Genomic DNA, 18,463 nt, shown 5'->3' with positions numbered 1-18,463 from the left:
GGCTTCAACTTCACTACAGATCCTTCAAACCATAGTGGAGTCAGCTCTAGGAAACATCTCTGACAGGAAATGAAGCAGAGCTTTTGCTCCTTCAGACATGTCACCTCACAGAGACTCCAGAAAGGGCAACAACACAGTCAGGCTAACAAAGTATAAGGTGCCCTCCAGCCCTGATAACACAATCACCCATATACTTCCTCCCTCCATGGGTATTACTGCAGAGTGACCCAAGCAAGTGACACCAGTGACATTCCCCACTTCCAAAGAGCAGGCTTACAGACACAGATCATCTGTGTGACAGCTTAATAAAAATGCATCCTTCTGTCTCTCCTTTACACTCCCATTGCTGCAGGGCTGCTACCTGAAGAAATTGCAAGTAATACACTGCTAAGTGTATACCATCAAGAGTTTAGGTCCATAATGTGACAAGAAACCATACTGGCAGATGCCTGGACACAATTCTGCTGATTTCAGGATGCTTCTACCCAGTTTCCATCCAAGTGTGACCCTGATCACATAACACACCACCACAGAACAATCACTCTCCCATAGGGGACTGGTGCCTTATATGCGGATCCCAGGATGCAAAAGTGGCTTTGTATATAGTAAGGATGGCATTCTCACTGAGCATCACAGAGGCCAAGTCAAGTGAAGACACTTTCCTTTATCAGATACTCCTTTCAAATTTCAAATAGCAAATTCCAGACAAAGAGCAAACTATTTTCTTCATTCATTCACACAGCATGAACTATAGAAAGTCTACAAAACTTTTATGCTTTGTAGATGAGATATGGAGGAAAATGCAAACAGTCTTTTTAAAGCAGATAAGGTGTTTCAGTGGCCAGTCCAGCTGGGATGACTCCTGTTTAGGGGGTTTTTGTATACAGTCCAGCTGAATGTTAACAATCAAGCCCATGCTCTATTCAAGTACAATCAAATGGAGGGGCAGTAAAAAAAAATAGATTAAACAGTTTGTCCTGGAGTGATAAAACAGCAAGCAAACGGCACAATTGTATGGAAGCTTGTTTGGTTTGTGAAAGCAGAGAGTACACCCTCATTAGCTCTACAGTTACCATCAGTTCCAGGGGAAGAAAAGAGAAAAAAGAAATTGAGACAAGAATTAGAACCTTTGCCTTCACATCCATAAACACCAGATTCAAAAAAGCAGTGTCCTTTAGTGTTTCTGATCCTCAGGACAGGCTGCTTTGTCTTTTGGAAGAGGTTCAGCTGACTCAGATCACAGTCATGTTTGAGTACACTGTAAATCAGTGACCTTACCTGATTTCATGGGCTTTGTACTTCAGTAAAAAGCAGATGGTTGTGTCATCGTAGAATGGTTTGGGTTGAAAGGGACCTTAAAGGTCATCTGCTTCCAATGCAACTGCCGTGAGCAGGAATATGCTTCTAGTGGAAGCATTAGACCAGGTTGCTCAAAGCCCCATTCAGTCTGGCCTTGAACACTTCAGGGACAGGGCACCTACAGCTTCTCTGGATAACCCATTCCAGTGCCTCCACACCCTCACAGCAAAGAACTTCTTCCTTACATGTCATCTAAATCTACTCTCTTACAGTAAAAAAAAACAGTACTCTTTGTCCTGTTACTACATGTCCTTGTAAAAGTCCTTCTCCAGTTTTCTTGTAGGCCCCCTTTTAGGGACTGGAAGGTTGTAGTAAGGTCTTCCTGGAGCCTTCTCCATAGCTGAACGACTACCGCTCTCTGTCTGCCATCATAAAGAGGTGCTCCAGCCCTCTAATTATCTTTGTGGCTATCTTCTAGACTCACTCCAATAGGTCCATGTCCTTCTTATGCTGAGATCCCTAGAGATGAACACTTCAGATAAGGGCCTCAGGACAGCAAAGCATAAGGTGCTACAGCTGGCTGCACTTCTTTTGATGCAGCCCAGGATACAGTTGGATTTCTGGGCTGCAAATGCACACTGCTGGCTCATGTTGAGCTTCTCATTAATCGTCCCCATCAAACATCCCCATGTCCTTCTCTATTGGGCTGCTATCAATCCATTCATTGTTTGGGCCTGACCTGACCCATGTGCAGGACCTTGCACTTAGCCTTGCTGAACTTCCTGAGGTTTTTACGGGGCCACCTCTCCAGCCCGTCCAGGTCCCTCTGGATGACATCCCTTCCCTCCAGCCCGTCAACTGCACCACACAGCTTGGTGTCATCAGCAAACTTGCTGAACATGCACTCAATCACCCTGTCCATGCCGCCAGCAAACATGTTAATACACACTTAGCTACTTATATTTTTAACTACATTACTTCCCCTCCTGCACATGGATAATTTGGGGTTTTTTTGCCTTTTATTGATTTCCATATGCAGCTTGCTTGGCAAGGAGCTCACACAATGCATCTTCTGTTGTTACTGAAATGCTGACTGTACATGCTGTTCACATGAGTGAAAGTGCCTACCCAAAGAAAAAATCAACTTGCATTACCTGTTAAAAAACATACATGCGAGTTCAAAGTTATTTAATGGTGTAGAAATGCAATTTAAATATACCCCAGGAAAGCACAAAAATGTTGTTTTAGACCATTCCCAGAACAAGTTTGGAAACATATCCCACTTAAAAACTACAGGGCAAACAGAAAAGAGGCAACATCTGAGTCCTGCCACCACATACTCATTCATCACCATGCACTGCAGTTCAATAGCTTTCAGTAAAATTCAACTTTTGCTCAGAAGTCCTGAGTCAGTAGCATTTGCAGGATTCCCATGACAATACTGCTGGGTAGCTGAAAAAAACACTCTGTCGGTCTGCATGCTCCTCAGAGGGCGAGCTCAGGCGTATGAGAGCATGACAAAGCCTGGGCAGAAAGCACACTGCTGGAATCAACCCTGCCCACCAGCCACCCCTTTTGTTTTGTTACTGCATGCCTTAAGGAACAGCTCGTGTCATCAGGATGCAAGATTAATAGGACAGTACAGAATTCCTTGATTGTAGTTCTGATACAGGGAACAGCCTAAGACCACCAAAAAAGCTCAAAGACAGAAAGAAAAAAAAAAAGGAACAAAGTGGCAGAGCAAAGGAAGAGAAGTTTATACATGCTTAATAAGCACTTGCAGACCATCTCCTCTCCTTCTCTACTGCAGGGCACAACACATGAAGAAAAGACCACAACTGAAGCACCAGTTTCCTGACGATCTCCTTCCATAGCATCATGAAGGAACTCAGCATGCCCAAGGACCAGGAGCTGTTCTAAACCACAGCCTTTGAGGTGCATATAGACGCGAGGCAAGGTGACACTGTCATGCAACAACCAATTGCAGGAATCAGAAACTGTGTCAGAAAAACATAGTAGAGCCTAAAAACTAGACGAACAGGATTGATTTTGATGAAAAAGCCAGAACACTGATGCCACTGAACAGCTCAGAAACAGCAGTTTCCAAAGGCAGCAAAGGAAGCAAAGCATCAGCACTGTCCACTTCAGGATGGATACATCTCAATACAAGCAGCTTTTATTGTCTATGAGGCTTTCTAACAAAGAGAGAGGTCTAGGGTAAGAAGGCTATGTCACAAAACACTGCAGGTAAATCAGAGATACTTGTTTCTAGGTCTTGTTGAAATCTCTCAGGCTTTCCAGTTTCAAGAAACTGCCTCACATTGTATGTCCTCCTGCCCAATAACAGCCTGTTTGACAAAGGCTTACAGTCACTTGAAAACACGAAGTTTGGAAGGGAGTTAAAAAAAAAACAACAATAGCTGTAATGTCATGTAGAATTATTTAGCAAATGCCTCCATTTGCATAGTCCACCAGCTGCATGTCTGCAAAGTGCTGGAGATAACAACTATGGCAGCTGTGAACAGAACCTGAATGCTTCAACTAAAGCAGTAACAATAAACAGCAGTTGTGGTGGAGTAGGTCTTTTAAAAACAACAAAGGAGTAAATCACCACTTACCAAACTTAATACAGTCATTTTTAAAAAGCTGGTTTAGGATGCAATTATAAATTGCAAAACCTCAATTTTCAAGGCTTAGCATTATTTAATAGGTGCTACAGGAGCACTCCCCTCTTGGCGCTCTGGTTTTACTGCAGCTCTGTATGTTTGCTTATCCCGAACACAGAGACCCTGAACACGACATTATAACCACCAACAGCTACAAAGGGAAAAGACTTTCTTTAGCACTGAGTGTAGAGCACATTAAAAAGAATTGGTAGGTGGAGTTTTAAATCAGCATCAGTGGCACAGTAGTCAACAAGCAGCATTGGGACCAAGGCAATTAGCCCCATCAATCCACAACAACCGCATACACTTGATGACAGTTCTTTTCTACTGGCATCAGCTGGACACTTGAGAGCACTTTTTGACTACCTCAGTGTTTTTTTGTTCATGACCACCTTACTCACAATACTCCTGTGTTACAAGAAAATTACAGCATTTTAATAAGAAAGAAAACAAATGGATTTGAATTCCACTACCTTGGATCAATATTCTCCCTTCTCTGCACTTCTCTTTTAAACCAAATGTATCACTGACATCTTCTTCTGGCTTCAGCATGTCATTAAAACAAACTACTCATAAATCACTTCAGATAGCTATACTGAAGTCAAACAAGCATTTCCTCTGCTTTCATTCCAAGTTACAAACCTTTAAAAAGGTATGCAATACTGGAATCAACATCCCCACTGCCAAGTACAGATTGCTATATAAAAGTTTCAACCACGGTATGAGTGAATTTTTTGGGGGAGGAAAGTTACATAAGAACCAGAAATTATTAAGCAGATTAACATGACAGACTCCACTTCTAAGAGGAAGAGACTTTCTCTTCAACAGCCAGAGATATAACAGAGGCTAAGCTACAGGAGAGGAGAAGGATTAAATACAACAATATTTTACCACATCCTTACTAGAGGGGAAAGATAGTCTTGTGGTTAAGGAGCTAGCAGGTCCGTGCTTATTTCCACTTTGGTGCCTAACTGCTTGTGTGGTCCTGGACCAGTCAGCAATCTCCTGTGCCTCCCTTCTCCACATACTCCATGCAGATCATGACATGCTTGCCAAAGTCACACTACATTTGTTTGTGGATTTGGTTTTTAAAGAGAGAAGGTGGCAAAGCACAGAAGGACATTACTCTGTTAAGGGGAAAGAGCCCTGGAGAGCCATCTCCTTGTTCCTAGTTTGGGTGTTGCACACTGTTATAACCACTTGGTGCATCACAGACAACCAGTGCAGCGAAGTCCTTTTCTCTTTCCTAAGGTAATGCAAAGATGCAGAGAAAAACCACAGGACTTTATACAAGTACTGTCTCGCTGCAGTTAACATCATGCTGTTGTGAAACAGTTCATGAGGTCCTGGCAGAGAATGAGCCACAGGAACACCTGATGCTGCTCCCACATTTGGAATAAATCTGCCTGGCTCCCCAGTTAACACAGGGCTGTGCTAGGAGAGCAGTGATTAAAAGGAGCCCATTCCTTCTCTGTGCCTATCTCCCACCTGGAAAAGCAAGGCAGCGATAGAGACATTTCCCTTCTCAAATCACAGCATCGCTGAAGCAAAACTAACTAGGGATTTCCTGTATCTTCACCACAGGACTCAGCCAGTGCTTCTGTAAGGAACCAAAAGACACTGCAATCATTTCCTTAAATCCAACCACAGCCTTTCTAGTCTCCGCTATCCATGTCCACATATACCTCTTTCCATAACTCAGGTTCCTGTGCACTTGGAAATTTGTTAAAATGGAGTAAGAAAGATGTGTCACAAAGAAAAGTGTCGCTCAGCTTTTCAGAATACATTACTGGAGTCATATTAAAACCTCTTTGAAGACACTCTGATCTCTGAATTATGGCTGAGTTAGTGAATATTTAACTGTGCAAGGACACAAAATGTTTTGTCTTTACTAACAGCCTGTACAGCCGGTATGCATAATCTTACCTCCATGCTAAAAATAAAGACAGTTTGAAGTAGTTCATCCTATAATGAAAGCAAGTTTTTAGCACTGTTAATCTCCCAGAGAGGAATACACCACAGCAGCCCAATAACATTGCTCTTGATATTTTGTTTGTCCCTTCTCTATTTAAGAACATTCCCAAAGCACAAGAGTCAATAGAAGCTAAAAGCCTTGTTCTGCTGCTGGTGTATCACCAACAGATGTTAGGAGCACTTAATTGCAAGATTGTGGTCTGCTCTCTGAAAGAGGCTGGTAGTGATGTGATGATTTGTTCTGCAGAACAAACTATAAAAACAGACGCCAGAAATGGGGGGAGAGGACTCCACAACGCAGTTTTTACACATCATGCTGGATTTGTAGGCCTGCTTATTCAGATGGAGGAAGAGGGGAGCTACAAAGTTAAAACACATAAATGTTTGTATCTGTGAGCTCAGTGTTTGATAGCTTCTCACATGCTGCAAAAACAAGCAGGTGAGCAGCACCAGTTTGCCCCGTTTGCTGTTGATGCTGAGAAGGGCACAGTTTGTGATTGCAAAGAACAGACTCTCTTATTTATTACATCTAGGTACAATAAACAAATCTGAACCCATGCGGTGTTCATTGAAGGCAGGCTGAGCAGCACATCAGGGGAAAGGCAGGCTGCATGGGGCTGTTTATTATAAACCAGTTTCAGACCTCTGCCTCCCATCTCGGCTTGTAGCTCATGCCGAAGAATAACATAAAACACAAAGTGGATTATGACACTGCACACTTGAGTTCAGAGAGGAAAAACATTTTGGGGAAAAACCAACAGAAAAATTCTAGATGAAAAATGGCATGCTTCCAAAGCATTAATTATAGAAAACACAGGGATTCTTATTGCAGTATCACACAAAACCAAACAGAAAAAAAATGTATACTGCTTGTGTTGTAAACCAGATCTCCATCTACAACGGCCTTCAGCATCCACCAGCCTTTGGAAACAAAGCCATTCAGAAAGCAACATAACACTGGCACACTGAATTAGAAGCAATTAGTGAAGGCAGCTAGATTTAAAGCAATCTTTGCACGCTGTCTAATCACAGACATATGTGGTTTAATAAAGGCAACGCAGCCCACTAGTAAAACAGGGCATACATTTTACAAAGCTGGCTTATTGGGATTTAGATTCACAACAGTTTAATAACTTTCACATAAAATTAAGGGGTGGTGGGAATCCCTTTTAACTTTGTTCTGCTGTGAGACCAAGCCAGTGATGAATTATGAAATGGAAGTAATATAGAACAAACCAGACCCTTTCCCACAAAGTGGATTCAAGGACTGTGGATGGTTAGGGTAAATGTTGAACTTTGCTTGTTCGTTTTTAAAGTTAGGTCAGTAGAGCAGCATCCAGGCATAAGCAGCTACAGGCCCACCTTGAGGGCATTTTTAGAAAGGAGACTCCCACTTGGATCTACCTGATCACCCCCCACAGCCTGCAGAAAGACACCAGACTGCTGCTTAACCCTTCCTTAGCCATTTACCTCAACAATTCTCCCACAAGTCACTGGTCACTTGAGAAATACCCCCACAACAAGCAGATTTAGGCTCCATGTGAAATACACAACTGTCAAAACCAAAATTTCAGCAGCAGATTTATGACACAGTTCACTTCAGCAGCTTGTTTAGACCTCTCCAGATGCTAAAAGGTAAACAGCAGCACATCCAACCTAATTACTACATATTCAAATATCAAAAGAATATTTAACGCGGCACAAATTAGCTTTTCATACAAGCTAGCTCCCCTTCACCACTGCTTTCATTCCTCAGCTAGGGAATTACAACAGCAAAGGAAACTTTTTTCCTCCACAGACAGGGTGAGGACCAGGAATCCCTTAAGCTCATTATTTTATGACCCCCAAAAGGTACAATACTGGATACGTATTATCTGCGGCTTCCCACTGAGCAGGGGGCTTCAAGCTAACAATAACTATTTTGTAGCAACACCAAAGCAACAAAAGGGTCATCAAGAATTAGACTCCTAACAACTATGCCAATAAAGGAGAGATAAGACACTTATTACAACAACATTTTATGCATATTAACATCTGGGTTTAGTTTTCCAAAGCATTACATTCATGAGTGATTGATGGGCACAGGGTAACAATGCTCCATTGCCTAATATAACCACAAGTTAAATACTCCTATTTACACACAGAACATAGCATTTTCTTTTTAGATCAGATTAGCTGTGTAGAAAATAGAGGGTTTTTTTTCCCCCTATAAATAAATGGCAGCACTTAAACACAAAAATATTTTGCATGTACAGTCACAGACATTTAAAACCACATTCACTGGATGTTTTACAACACAGAGCCTACACTAACAGACAATTTCCAATTTAAAAGCTCTACTTGTATCACCCACTCCATTTTTTTTTCTTGCAAGTTCTTAATTTGAACTTCAAAATTTTCAGGATTATTAGAAACCAGATTTAAGTGTGCTATTTTTCCATTTGATGAAAAACTAGAAAAAGCAGTAAGAAAACTCAGTGAGAGCAGAATACATCTGTCTCCTCGAATTTGGATTCTAACAACAAACAGAGGAAAAAAACCGTTCAATATAGGATGTGGAAACAACTCTCTGAACTTGCATCATGAACCCAGAAGACAGGACTCTGAACTGGGACAGAAGAGACATCTCCTGTGCAGGGACTTTTCCCCCATCTGGGACTTACAGTGCACCAACAGAAGCAGCCATCTCCATCAGCGTTAAAGAATCAGCTCAGGACACATCCTTACACTGATCCCAACCCAAACTGCTGCCTGAGCAGCTCACACAGCTCACAGGAGCCCTGTGGAAGCAGAAAGCTCAGCCCAGGAGCACCACGTCCATGGCTGGTCCAGGCTCCTCTCCTCTCCCTCAGCAAGCAAGCAGCATTACTCCTCTTACTCAGCACTCACCTCTCTCTAGTAAAAGACAGAAACATCTACCAGAACAAGTGAGATATATGGAGATGACCACCCTCCAACTAACTAAATCACTACAACAGCAATTCTTTAACTTTGAGCAAAGCCTAATATTTCAGTCTTCCAGCAGCTTGAGACTGCTAAAAGGCCGGAGAAAAATCCAAGGGGAGTAAAACCCTTTCCCTCTTCATCTTCAGAGGCTGCATGCCACAGCGAGGTCAGAAACTCATTCACCAGAAACAGCCGGCCACCACAGGCTGGCCACTGCAGCCTGCCTGCTTAAATTCTTCTTCTTTTGGTACTTGGTAGCTGGCCAGCTTCCCAGCACTTGCAGCTGCAGGCAAGCAGCCTTCGCGGGAAGGCAGAGGGGGAAAAAAAACTGACAGCACAAACAAATGCACACTTTGGAAAATGCAAATAACACTTGGTGCAACAGGTTCTTGGAGAGACCAAATGAAATCAAGCCTTGTTGTTCCACTTAGCGGTTTAGTAAAGAACCTAAAGGTTCTGAAGCTTCTACACTTATTTATTTTTCAACAGTCTTTTAAGTTATTATAACAACAAAAGTTTCGAGCTACTTGGTCTCAGATGTACTCCAGCATCCAGCATTCTCGAGGTGAAGAGAAAGTTTTTCACTGAGAGAGTTGTTCGCCATTGGAATGGGCTGCCCAGGGAGGCGGTGGAGTCACCATCCCTGGAGGGGTTCAAGAGGGGATTGGATGTGGCACTTGGTGCCACGGTCCAGTCATGAGGTCTGTGGTGACAGGCTGGACTTGATGATCTTTGAGGTCTCTTCCAACCTTGGTGATACTGATACTGATCTCCAGAAGTAGTTTCCCCATATTCGATTAAATTCTGCTCCTGCTCTTTCCCATTCTGAAGGCCTCCAAGAACTTGGAACAAAGTTGTTCTTCTCATTATACACACACAGAGCAGCATTTCTGCAAGTTTCTCAGAAGTAGGAGTTTGCTTACAACATTTAATAGAGGAGAAAAAAAACAACTTGCAGCCTTTGCCTAGGGGGAAGACAGAGTAGCTCAACAACTTTGAAAGCACATGCAAAAAAGATGGGGTAAGGTGAAAGTACTTGTTCATTTAGTAAGTGTGGCTACATTTCTTCAAACAAATGAAAACACCTAAGTGGGTGCACACACAAACACACAGGCACTCCTAAAAGCCCTATCACCATCTAAAACATTTTATACTCACCTAGTATTGTTTTTCTCCTATTAGTAACATGAGAGGAACCCCAGAAATATTTTAAATTGCCATTCTGAGTCTGTAAAGACATGCACACCCAGAACAAAAGTCCTGTAAATGTGGCCACTTAAAAAGAAAACTCCTAAGGATGTGCCAGCTTGGTCCTCCTGCGAGATAAGAAACCTTGCAGCACCTGCAGCAGACTCAGCATGAGAGAATGTGGAAAGTATGTCCAAAAATGTGGCATTGCTGTTCCAAACCAGGGTCTATTTTCCCTACCAAATCAGAGATTCACTACTTTCACCAAGCATACTGCCCAAAAAGGGGAGCTTCTTATAACAAATTCCACAGGTTTCTTTTCAAAAGGAAAGCCCTTTTGGGTGACATCTGTTGTACCCCCAAGGTCCATTTTTCATCTTGTTCCTAAATTGATCACCTACTTCCAGGGCACTGAGTTAAGCAGTTTCTTCCCATCTTCAGCTTTTTATATTTATCAGTTGCTCCACTACGGTCTTACTTCCATGCAAACTCTTGTTTCCCTCTCGTGTGAAAGGACAGGCACCAGGCACAGAAAAGGCACATCTAACATTATCCCAGAAGCATTTGCTTTCACCACTCTCCAAGGATATCCCATCCTTTTTTCCCTCCCCTACAGAAGAGCACCCTTCTCCCCACGTTCCTTTCCCTTTTGCCAGCCCTCTCTCTGTTGCAAGTCCTGATGAGCTGGAGACATAGATCCAAGAAGCAACATCAGCTGACTGCTCCAGCACCAGAGCATGATGCCTAGCAGGAACACAGCAGCATCCCAGGACCCAGCTCCATAGGATGCTTCTCTCTGCTCCTGGGCAGCAAGAGTGCCACCCCTTCACACAGAAACAGGTCTTTACTAGTTTTCCCCTTCACTGGAGAATCTGGCTCTCAGACATAGTGTGTAGATCTACCCCAATAGTTTTAGCAGAGAAATCTCTTTTTGTTTGGGATTAAATAGATTATAAATGTGTACCAGCCTATGATAAGATACTAAAGTAGGAATAATTTACTATCACGTGCCTGCTACTTGATTAAAAAAAGACCACCATATACTGCAACAAAAAAGTTATTAAAATTCTATCTGCTTTAATAAGTATCTGGAACCGATTTGAGAAAATAACTAAGGCTACCAGTAAGGAAAAAAAACACACACACAACAACATCTGGCATTAGTAAAGTATTTCAAATAAAATTACAGTTATTACCTCAAAAACAAAAAAGCCCCAATGTTCAATGTTCACTTAATTTTTCCCCCAATTTAGAATATGAATCATTTCTCTTCTACTCATAATATCAGTAATTTTGACAAGTACCTTTGTCTGTGCTGCTGTATTTATTTTTCCTCACTTTTTAAAACAGCACTACCAGGCTGTGCAACTTAGTTCAGAGGCAGTTTGGGGGTTTTGGTAGTTTTTTTAATGTATCTTCCAGTACCAGACTTGCTGAGCATTACAGTAAAACGACCTCAAAGAAACAAAGAAAATATATAATGCCTATTAAAAATGAGGGGGGAGAAAAAGAAAGCACAGATGGCATAAAGTATAGTAGAATTTTTTTAATACTTTTTGCTCCACTTTTTATTTTCTTACCGCTCACAAAATATTTCTGAGTGAGAACATCTGTGCTATAGTCTGGATTGATGTCAGAAGAATTCCACCATATTTTCAATATACATAAGCATTGGTTCAGCATTGTTGCATGTTTTATCCATTCAATTTATATTTGGATGAAAAGGTTTGTTTTCCTTTGAAGAGCCAGGAAATTGTTTTAAAGCTACATGAACTATAGTCTGGACAACTAACATCACCAGTGTTTCTCCCCCATTTACTCCATCTTATTTTACCAGATTAAATGTGCCACGACCAAAAGATGTCATAGTCTGGTACAAATGAGAAAGTGTTACTTCCAGTGGTGTTTTTATAAGAGAACTAAAACATCTGTGACCATTATAGCCAAAGTTAAAGTGCAAAAGGCTATGAGAATCAGATGGTTTTCCACCGGTGGAAGGCTATCACCCAGGAGAAGAAAGGCTGGCAACTCCCTAAACCTGAATTGCCTCCAGGAACTGTTCTCTGAGCTCTTTCACAGGCTCCTGCAGAGTCATCCCTTCAGAGCTATAGCAATTCTCCACAGCAGCTGAATGGTGCCTTTGCTCCAAGGGAAATCACTCTCAAACCACTCTTCCACAAACACACTCTTCACTTTGATCACTGTTAAGTAACACTGAAATGCTGGGAAATCACCTAATGCCAAACTGAAAGCAATAACGTATCCCATCCAGACAGGTACTGCTCACATCAGCCAACCATGGTATTACCACACATACCCTTGGGAAAACACCTTCAGAGCTGAAGGGCTTACACGATGTCCACTTATTATGTCCTTCTTCATAAGCACTACAGAATTCAGTCTTCCTCTTTATTAGCCTTGAATAATCCCAAAAGCATTTACCGTGTTTGCTTAAACAACAGGGGTACAGCCCCAGCATGGCTCTCAGGCCTGCTCAAGACAAGCCTTCACTCTTTTATCACAGACACTGAAACACAAGCAAGACTTGGCAGAGAGAAGCTGCAGCAAAGTCCTGTCCAGGTTACAGCAGGATTCATGCAGGTCCCCACCTCCCAAGCCTCAAGTCACTTGGGCACAGTACTACTGTACAGCAAAGCCTCCATGCAAGACACATCCACAGCCATTGCCACACTTGATCCAAAGGCTCATTCCCAATTTTACCCTGCAATTTCTTGTGCAGTGCATAATAATCACCCATGTTGACAGGTGAGGACAAATGACAGGAGAACTGACTTGGCTGAAAACACACAGGGAGTCAGGAGAAATGATGTTAAAAAGAAGTTTTCCATAACTGCTGTATTTCTAGCACCAGTTCCCAAACTACAAGATCACAAAACAGCCTTCTAAAGATGAAGGAATCCATTTCAGTATTCCTCTTTCAAAAATCAGCATCTCTCCACTGCTGTTCATTGCTTTCACCAAGCCACAGCAGAGTGATGATACCTGTCAACTGGATTTCACCACTGCTGTTGGAAGCCCAAATCAGCCAAGAGGTCAAGAGCCACCAGGAGAAAATTGTCAGCAGCCCCAGAGAATCTGGGCTCTCCTGGTTAACCTCAGGCAAATCACTGCAGTACTACCCAGCCAATACTAAATGTGGAGTCCCAGAGACTTCATCATGGTGGTAGGAGCTAGAAGTAACCAACAGTCAACTGAACATCATGGAGGGATCAGTGGGGAGATGGGGGTGATTCCTTTCTGGGGAGAAGACACAACCTGCAGTTTGAGAGATGACTTTTAAGCAAGTGATCTAAGAAGCCCCAGTCAGGTGGGGGATGAAGAAAAGATGATTAAAAATTAAAACAGAAAAAGAGCTTCACACATTCATTGAGACCACAAGCTTCCCCTCTCACACTTCCCTGACAAAAAATAACAGACCCACCAAAGACAAGAAGCTTAACGCTCTGGGTGGCCTAAGAGCCTACATACAAACTGAGTACATGCTCATTTCACACCTGTTCCCTTTGCTTACACAGCCAACTTTCCTTGAGTTCTCATTTCTTATCAGCCTTCAAGCACTATCGAAGAGCAGATTACAATTTCTTTTCACAGACATTAATGTATGTCAGTTTTTAAGCACTTGTCTCACACATCACAAACCCAAAAAACCTTTCATCTCCCACAGCATTTGGTAAGATGGAAGGGAAAGGTGTCTCAAGAGCCCTCCTACATACGACATCATTACAAGTCCACGGCAAACAGGATATCCAATAGAGCTGTCCCAGAGACATTGTAAGGACTGAATGAGAGACTGAACAACTCAAACCTATTGCTTTCTATTTCATATTCTTATCATCACCAAAGACAACATCGAAACACTAATTTTTAATTTAATAACATACCCACCCATTACCTATGCAAGAACAGGAAGAAGTCAAAACACTTAAAATATCCCCAAAAGCCCAAAGCACACAAAGATTATGAAGAGAGTTAAAAGTCACTAAAAAAAGTCAGAATGGTCTCTGGCTACAACTAGATCAAACCAAAGCCATAAGATGCACAAATGTTTATTTTTGATTAAATGTTTTTATCATCATTTTCTACATTTTAACACTAGGTTCTGGACAACCATTTGATAAATATGCCTCATCTCACCTGTCTGCTCTCTTTTGGAGCAGCCCATCACCTCTTGTCATTAGTGCTAAGACACACAGGTGTGGCTGACTTCATCCCCTCAAAGTCCCTCTTACCTTCTCCCCAGCACGTTTCAATCATTAAATTACTTGCTAGGAAGCCAAAAGGAGAATTGCATCCACACAAAACCCGCACAGCTCTTGCCCAGTAGGGTTCAGAGAACTCAGCTACCATTTCTCAAGCCAGATGCCCCCTGCCCAAACTGCACTCATTTAACTAACACTCACTCTGAAATTGTGCCAGAGGCTGCATCAGTCCAGCCACACAAACAGAGAGCATCATTAGGTTGCCACAAGGTTTCCATAAGCATGATGGATTGGTGCCCTGGACAAGGTGGACTTTTCAAACATCAGTTTTTCAGACAGAAAGCTTCTTTTGGAATAAAAGCAAAGGAACAGCCTGATGTGTTAATAACGTAGTTTGTACCTGAAGAGCTACTACTGGCAGCAGTGTTAACCCAGAATCAATTTCTTCATGGTTATGAATCCTAATCAAAACCACAGACTGCAGTACCTGGGTGTGTTATCTACATGCTTTGTAAGTCTTCCCATTTTACAGAGAGGAGCTTACTATTACGTGGACTTATTTCCAAAAGTATTTCTGCCATTCTCAACATGTCTCTTCAACCTAAATACCAAGCCAGAAAATCAAGGTCAAATTTGAAGTTACTCACTCCTGGCACTCCACAAGCACAATGCCAGGCTGCCTCACCATGACTGCACAGGTATGTCAGAAGTAGTTGTGCGCAGATCTCTTACTGCTAATCACAACCTGGAAACCATGACAAAGAGGGAGGCAATCATGAAAGGGCTGACAACTCAGTTCTTAGAGCCTTCAAGTAGTTCTCCTGAAGAACTGCTTCATACAGGAGACGCAATTTTGTAGGATGAGAAAATGCCAGTTGCCCTGTACGAAAACCAGAAACTCAAGTCAAATATTTTGAATTATCTTCCACTTTTTTTTTCCTCCAGAACAGCACAGTGGTGGTGAAGTAGATTTCAGTCTCTGTTTGACACCAGCTGTCAGATCACACTTTCACATGTGCACACATACTTTCATCCACTCAGTTTCAGAATTACTTTATTCCCTCTCATCACTTTCTGAAGTGATTTGGTCATGTACTGCTACACTAGCATAGAAAGAAACCACCTAACTACTATAAAAAGACAGTCATCTATGAAATCCTAACATTGAAACCATAAATTACTATGTTACTCTGCAGTGAGCACAGCGAACAGCATTATACACTTACTTAAGAGACGCTGAGGATCCACCTCCTTACTACCTAAATATCACCACAGAAAATCTTCACTGAATGTGAGTTAGGAGCAAGGTCTGGGACATCACAAGTAAGGTCTGGGACTATATACAACACTCAGAGAAAGCCATGGACTCTGCTACTGTGTTTTCAACCACAGTATTTCCATATAAGAGAAATAATCTCAGCAATTACAGCTACCTCAAGTCCATACCATGGGCACGTAGCATAACCACCACATAAACACTAACAAGTAACAACCATCACGTTATGGAGAGCTTTGGGGATTAGGGGCCAGTCAAAATCTGGCTACACCTCTGCAAACATTTTAGTAACTACATCAGTGTATTCAAGGAAGAGCTACATTTTTATTCTTCCATCGTTCCACAGGTGGGCCACTTCTTTCCTGAACAAACCCCACATCATTTGTAATCATCTCACCTTTTCCTGGTGACTGGCATGTGTTTCCGCTATGCTCACTACTGCAATCACTTCCAGGGTTAACATTACACTGCAGAATGTAATTACCATCCCTTAATGCAATTTAACAGTTGGAAACCAGCACGCAGCCCAGCGCCATGTGAGTTACACAAGCCACGAGTTTAGAACAGAACACGTCAAAATAATTTATTTTATTAATGTTCTAACACTGATCAACAAACTCTGCAAAGACTTCTCATCTGAATGGCCTGATGAGGCAGTCAGTGCTTCCCCCAAGGGATGCACTTCATCCTTTGCTGGTTTACCTTAACTTTCAGCCACTGTCTCCTGTGTGCAGACTGCCCAATGTAAACAACAGCTGGTATGCAGCCACGGCAATGTCCTAGTGAATCATTTTAGTCTTTTTCCAGCCAGAAGTACAACTGTGTTACTGAAGTAACAAAAACATGGAGAGAACATGCTTGTCCTCTTGAAAGCCATCAGGAATCAAGTGGGGAGGTGATGGAAACCTCAACTACACTTCCCTCAGCAACTTGAATTCTTCGAGAAAAAGTATCTCTATTTTCTTAGGAATCACCTCAAATCAATCCATAGACTGCTCATAGTATTTCTTCCACTGCAGGTTTCAGAGAGCGTGAGCATCAGCACTTCCCAAAGCAAAACTTCCAGGTTCCAAAGTGTCAGAAGGGCTGAAGAGGAAAAGCACACAACTGCCTGGATGGTAAAGCAGTGGGGAAGGGCACTGCTCAAGTTGTCAGCCAACAATGATCACATCGTCCCAACAAACTATTGATTAAAAAGAAGTTGGCAGCAACAGAAAGTATAGAAGGGGGAAAAGCAAGGAAAAAAAAGAGAAAAGAAAAAGGGAAGAAAAAAAACCCGAAAAGCCCAACAAGTCTTCCGTGGAGGGACAGCCAAGTGTGCAACTGCCTGCACACCCACTGACACGGATTTCAACATGGGGCTGAGGGAGCCTGGCGCGGGCGGCACCCGGGACCAGCCCCGCCACGGGCCGGGCCGGCGCTCCCCGCACCCCGGGGCACCGCGGATGCCTCACGCACAGGCGCAGCCTTCCTCGCCACAGCCCCCCAGGACTGAGGTAGCGTGGCCGATACGCGGGCGGCCGCGCAGCTCTAGCGCCCCGGGACCCTGGTCCGACGCAGGAGGGGCGGCCCGCGGGGGGCCACCGGACGCCCCTGAGGCGGGCTCCCCTCCCTCCGCCCTCCTTGCCAGGCCTGGAGGGCCGGGAAGCCTGGAGCTGGATTTCCAACCCTCCGCGGCGACTCCCGCCCGGCCCGCGGCGCCTCGGCCCCACCGGCCGCCCTAGGGCAGACCCGGCACGGCCGGTCCTGCGGTGCTTACACGGCCGAGCTCGGACGGCCCCGGCCCCGACACCCCCGGGGGCCGCCACTTCGCCGCCAGGCACTGGCGAACAAAGGGCCGAGGCCCGCCAGGCGCCCGCGGGGAGCCGCGCTGGGGCCGTGCTAGCCGCCGCGGAGGGGCCGCCCCCATCCCCGGCCCACCGCTCCCCCCTCCCCGCCTAACTCGGCTTCCCCTCAGCAGCGCCGAGTACACGCTCCCCGGAGGGTTCCGCCGCTGCCGCCCGTCCCTGGCCCCGCTCCCGCCGCCCCGGCGGGGCAGCCCGGACTTTCCCCCTCGCTTTCCAACCCGCTCCGGGAAGCGCCATATTGATCGCAGGCGCCGCTCCCTGCGCCCCTTACCTTGGCGATCGCCTTCTTGTACCGGGTCACTGCTTGCTGGATCAGGCTGAAAACTTTCATGTTCCCGTCCCCGCAGGGCACGACCACCCGCGTCCTCCCGAAGCACACGGTGACTTTCATCCTGCGCGGCCGAGGGCTCCCGCGTCCCTCCGGCCCCGCACAGCCTTCCTCCTCCTCCTCTTCCTCCTCCCCTCCGCCCTCCGCCACGGCCGCCCCGCGACGGGGCGCGGCGCTCAGCCCCCGGCCGCCGCCGCCGGGCCGCTGCTGCGGTTGCCCTACCTCCGCGGCCGGCCCCGCGAGGGGAGGGCAGCGCAAGTCAGCGGGGTAGGTTCTGCCGTCCCGAGGGAGCGCGGCCGAGCGGCGAGCCGCGGGCCGCTCACATGCCGCGGCGCTGCCTGCGGCCACCTGCTCGACGCCTGCCCCGGCGTGCAGCGGCGGCGGGCGGGGCACTGGCGGCGCTGCCTCCCCGCTCCGGAGGCGTGGGGTGGTGAGGCGGGGCGGGGGCAGTCGGCCGGCTCCGCGGGGCGCCGGGCAGCGCGGCCAGAGTTAGGGGGGGAGCTGATGGTCCCCGGCACGGAACGGGTATGGCTAGCGGGGCCAGGCAGCCAGCAATAAAACAGCTGGCCCGGCGCTCGGTCCCAGCGGGGCGGGGGCGTGCCAGGACCGAGCCCCAGGGTATGCGGCGGCAGCCACCTCTCTCTGCCCTGACGGGACTGGGGGCTGAAGCGGCACAAGGAGCCACTTAAAATCCTCGGCCCTCACCCCGCTGGTGCACT

At 45.1% G+C, this 18,463-nt stretch overlaps 1 protein-coding gene across 16 annotated transcripts in view; it reads right to left on the bottom strand.

Annotated features, from left to right (window-relative positions):
• The window catches only part of PARD3 (par-3 family cell polarity regulator), a 426,698-nt gene extending 408,584 nt beyond the window's left edge, over positions 1 to 18,114 (bottom strand). For all 16 annotated transcript variants that reach the window (XR_008462802.1, XM_009896928.2, XM_054171475.1 and 13 more), the window contains exon 1: positions 17,688 to 18,114. Coding sequence is in view for 15 of the 16 variants with exons in the window: in XM_009896928.2 (XP_009895230.1) it covers positions 17,688 to 17,807 (120 nt within the window). In the remaining variant the exon portion in view is untranslated. The remainder of the gene's footprint in view (positions 1 to 17,687) is intronic.
• Between the last annotated feature and the right edge of the window lie 349 nt (positions 18,115 to 18,463).

This window comes from Dryobates pubescens, chromosome 21 (genome assembly GCF_014839835.1).
Source record: "Dryobates pubescens isolate bDryPub1 chromosome 21, bDryPub1.pri, whole genome shotgun sequence".
In the NCBI taxonomy this organism is placed as follows: Eukaryota; Metazoa; Chordata; class Aves; order Piciformes; family Picidae; genus Dryobates; species Dryobates pubescens.
This window is presented reverse-complemented; position numbering and strand designations above follow the sequence as displayed.